Genomic DNA, 4,322 nt, shown 5'->3' on the forward strand with positions numbered 1-4,322 from the left:
TGGTACACATACGTATATTTATTCCAAATTATTTCATTCATTTGCATTTTAATACTAAACAATTATCCCAAAATTTGGTTAAATTTTACAATATATTTTAACAACCAGAAAGGTATTTTCATCACTTGTAACATTTTCTAATGGATTCTTTTTTTTTCTGAGATGGAGTCTTACTTTGTCTCCCAGGCTGGAGTGCAGTGGCGCAATCTTGGCTCACTGCAACCTTTGCCTCCCAGGTTCAAGCAATTCCCCCACCTCAACCTCCCAAGTAGCTGGGGCTACAGGTGCACACCACCATGCCTGGCTAATTTTTGTACTTTTAGTAGAGACAGCGTCTGGTCTCGAACTCCTCACCACAGGTAATCTGCCCGCCTTGGCTTCCCAAAGTGCTAGGATTACAGGCATGAGCCACTGTGCCTGGACCTCTAATGAGTTCTTTTTTATTGTATATACTTGAGGTGTACAACATGATGTTTTGATGTATATTTACAATGTAAAATAATTACTAAGGTCAAGTGAATTAACATCTCTCATAGTTTTAACTTTCTTTGTGTCTGGTGAAATCACCTAAAATGTACCCTCTTAGCAAACTTCAGCACACCGTATAACATCATGAGCTATAGTTCTCATGTTCTCCATTGTATCGCTACACTTACTCATCTGACAACTGATTATATATGCGTATACTCTCCAATGAAATTTATGTTTTTTAAAAATTAAAAATACTATTAGCTTTTGATTAAAATCTAGTTAAACCTGAAATCTAGTTAAATTTGTTTGAGTAGAACTGAGCACTCAATCGTTTATAGAATTAAGTCTTCTTTACTAGTAGCACTGTATGTCCATCAGTAAATTTTTACCATTTTCTATATATGGTTATCAAACATTTCTTGATAATGTTCAAAGGCATATTATTTTTGTTGCTATTGTGAACAGTTGTTTGTTGTTAAGTCTACTTAGGAGTCATTGCTGTTATACACAAAAGCTAATAATGTACATAAATTCATTTAGTCCATCTTGTTGTGCTAGCTTATTAGTTGTAGATACTTCTTCAGTTGGTACTGATGAGTAATGAGATTACTGACAGATGAATGGAGTTTCATTTCTCTCAGTCAATATCTTGTATTTCCTTAATATTCTTAACATTAAATGTTATTTTCAATAAGTAAATATTATTCTTTGTAAGCAAGGTAGCTCAGGGCCATTACCACCATAGGAATAACGTAATAATATTTTATAGGTTATTATTGAAAGTCTACATTTTGTGACTATGTGGGCATATTTCACATTAAATATTTAATAATTTTACTCTTTAGAACTTTCAAGATGTTTACAGTTTTGAAGGAGGATTAAAAATTATTGAACTAATTTGGCCTTCTGGTTCTTATAATTTGTGGCACCAGGTTTAACGATAGTAGTAATTTACCCAGAATATTTTCTTGAGAAGCGAAAGGCTTAATAACATGCAAATAAAGCTATACATGGTTTAACATCTATCTAGGATGTTCCTGACAGAGCTATACAGTAGCTTATTTTATCACACAGTGTTATTAAAATACTCTCAAAATGATTAGAAGTTGAAATATTAGCTATCAAACTAGGAGTTTGCTACTAATTTAGGCGTGTTAATTTATTCATGATAGCTATTTAATATATTACTAATAAAGATCGGAAAAACCTGATTATTCTTTAAAATAAAGAAGAAAAGTGTTTGTCAGGTAAAATAATCATTTAACTTATTGTAATTATCATCTTTACAGCTCATGGGGCATTCAGAATGGGACCACAAACGAGGGTCAAGAGGATCTCAGGTAAGTTTATTTTCCTTTTCTTTTTCATGTTTTGTTTCTTAACACTTTCAGCCATGGGTTTCCTAAAACTCAAGATATGATAAAAAGTAGAGAGAGTAAGAGGCGAAATAACCATGCCATTTGTTTTTATTTAAGTTAACTGTAATTAAAATCTGGATTTCAAATCCCAAAGGCAGATGCCAGAATATTCCTCCTCAGAGCTTCCTGGTATCCCAGATTGGTTTATAGATTTTATATTCATCTTGTCTCTGCAGAATACATTTTGATCAGCAACCCACTCTCTTTATGCATTTCCTTTGACAATTTTTCTGTGTATTTTGTTTTTTTCTTCAGCTTCCTGTTTTTGGTTAAATATTTTGAAATATAATCAGACTAAACTCTGAACTAATTACAAGATTTTGTCTCTAAATTAACTCTCTTCATCTGAGGGAAACAGAAAGATGAAAGGACCTATTATTTTTGAAAAGAAACAAATTCTAAATCTTTCTATATTACTAGACTGTTTTCATTGTCTTACTTTATGTCTTAGGCAAGGAGAAAAGCTTCCATGACGCATTTATGCTTTTTAATGACCTAATTAGACAATGTGGATTTGTTTTGCTTCCATAATTACTGTCCCTGACAGAATAAAGACTGAGCTTTACACTAAGAATATTATTTCTTCTCCTAGAGCACTTTGTGAAGAAATATAAAAATAATTCCTCTCATGGCAGCCTATGGTTACCTGACTGTAAACATGCAAAATAAAAATTAAGTAGGTGGAAATTTTTGCTTCTGTTGCACACATTTTGTATTTGCTACTAAAAAATATATAATTTACAAAAGGCAGTTGAATGTGCAATACTTTAAATGAAAGTTCATTGGAGAGTGGGGGCTTCTCCCAAGTGTTTTACAAAGGTGATGTGTTCTTGTGTTGTCATTACATTTGTATGAATAACTCTATGTAATTTAGTTCACTAGGAAAATAAAACCAAGTCAATCAATTGTTTTAGTTCACATTTTAATGACTGATTTTATTTCTGTCCATCATCAATTTGATTAGTAAATAATGTAAACCAATTAAATTAGGATCATCTAAAAGAATTTATGCCTTACTTCTTTTCCCTCACTCTCACTTCCCCTTCAGTTTCTCTGAAAACTCTCCGTCTGTACACATCTATAAAATTTTAAATCAGAATTTGCTGCAAGGTCAGTAATGAAGGGATTAAATTAACATAGAGTAAATTCTTTGTGATTCTAAGCCAGTAAAAAAGTAAAGATAACTGCAAGTAACAAGGTCCATGGTCTCTGATGATTGCTACCAAAACATTTTGATATTCAAAACATGCCAAGCAAGTTGTTGAGGACATGTCTCTTCAAAGCAATGTAGTGTTATATATAGAAAATTATTGTTTAAGATATACGTCATTTACTCTCTATTTTGCTTTGGTATAATTTATCTTCAGGTTTAGATTGGTCACTATGTCAGTATAAATTGTCAAAAAAAAAAAAAAAAAACCCTCACAATTGTACAGTATTGTTTTTGTTAACTTTCAGCGTAAAAAGAACAAAATTTTTAAAATTCCAAATAATGCATATAGCTAGAATATGTGAAAATTCCACATATAAACATCAACTATTTTCATAAATGAAGTTTGATTACATTTGAAAGCCTGAGGTGGTTCTAAAAAGCAAAAGCATTAAAATAGGCTTGCATGAATTACCATTATAAACAGCAAGTCTTTTTTGGATCTCTTAACCAGCAAAATAGCTATTCTAAATATAGTATACCTTTGTCCCATTTTGATTCCTCAACTCAGATGCAAACTGTCAAAGTAAAAAATAAACACAACACACCAAAAGATAAGAACAATAAGAACCATAGCAGAAAATGTTAAAAAGAACGAGAATTTCCAAAGAATTTGGAAATTGCCGGTAGATAAATTAAGCCTTGAGTAATAACCTCTTATCTGATTTCAATTCCCTACTGACAAAATAATAATAATAATAATAACAATAATAATGTGTTCATGTTTTGAATAATTGATCTCTTCTTTAATTGTATTATCTCCTTGGTCAATATGTCTAAAGCCTTCCAGCTTTTCAAGGGGAACTTCAGACAAATTGCACTTGAACACAGACCTCTTAATAGTTTACTCCAAAGCCTTGCTCAAGTTCCATCTTAGTTAATTTAGAACTGGTTTCTAAGCACTTGCTGTGTTTACAGCACTGTGGTGGGTCTAACTGAAGAAAACTTGAAAGACAAGGTTACTGCTTTCCAAGAGCTCACAAATTATGGTTGGAAATAGAGTAATATTTGTATACATAATTCACATATAAGGCAATCTGGTAGATGCAACATTACGTAGAGTATGTGGTGCATGATGACGTATCTGTGAATGACAGTATGTATGATGGTGGTCAGATAAAATTATAATGCCGGCCGGGCGCGGTGGCTCAAGCCTGTAATCCCAGCACTTTGGGAGGCCGAGATGGGCGGATCACGAGGTCAGGAGATCGAGACCATCCTGG

The 4,322-nt window shown here is 32.5% G+C and overlaps 1 protein-coding gene across 1 annotated transcript in view; it reads left to right on the forward strand.

The window, feature by feature from the left end:
* Positions 1-4,322, forward strand: part of PDE3A (phosphodiesterase 3A, cGMP-inhibited) — a 311,744-nt gene that overhangs the window by 183,655 nt on the left and 123,767 nt on the right. The window contains exon 2 of the mRNA XM_011975469.1: positions 1,761-1,811. Coding sequence (XP_011830859.1) covers positions 1,761-1,811 — 51 coding nt within the window. The remainder of the gene's footprint in view (positions 1-1,760; positions 1,812-4,322) is intronic.

Source organism: Mandrillus leucophaeus, unplaced genomic scaffold, assembly GCF_000951045.1.
Source record: "Mandrillus leucophaeus isolate KB7577 unplaced genomic scaffold, Mleu.le_1.0 Scaffold156, whole genome shotgun sequence".
In the NCBI taxonomy this organism is placed as follows: Eukaryota; Metazoa; Chordata; class Mammalia; order Primates; family Cercopithecidae; genus Mandrillus; species Mandrillus leucophaeus.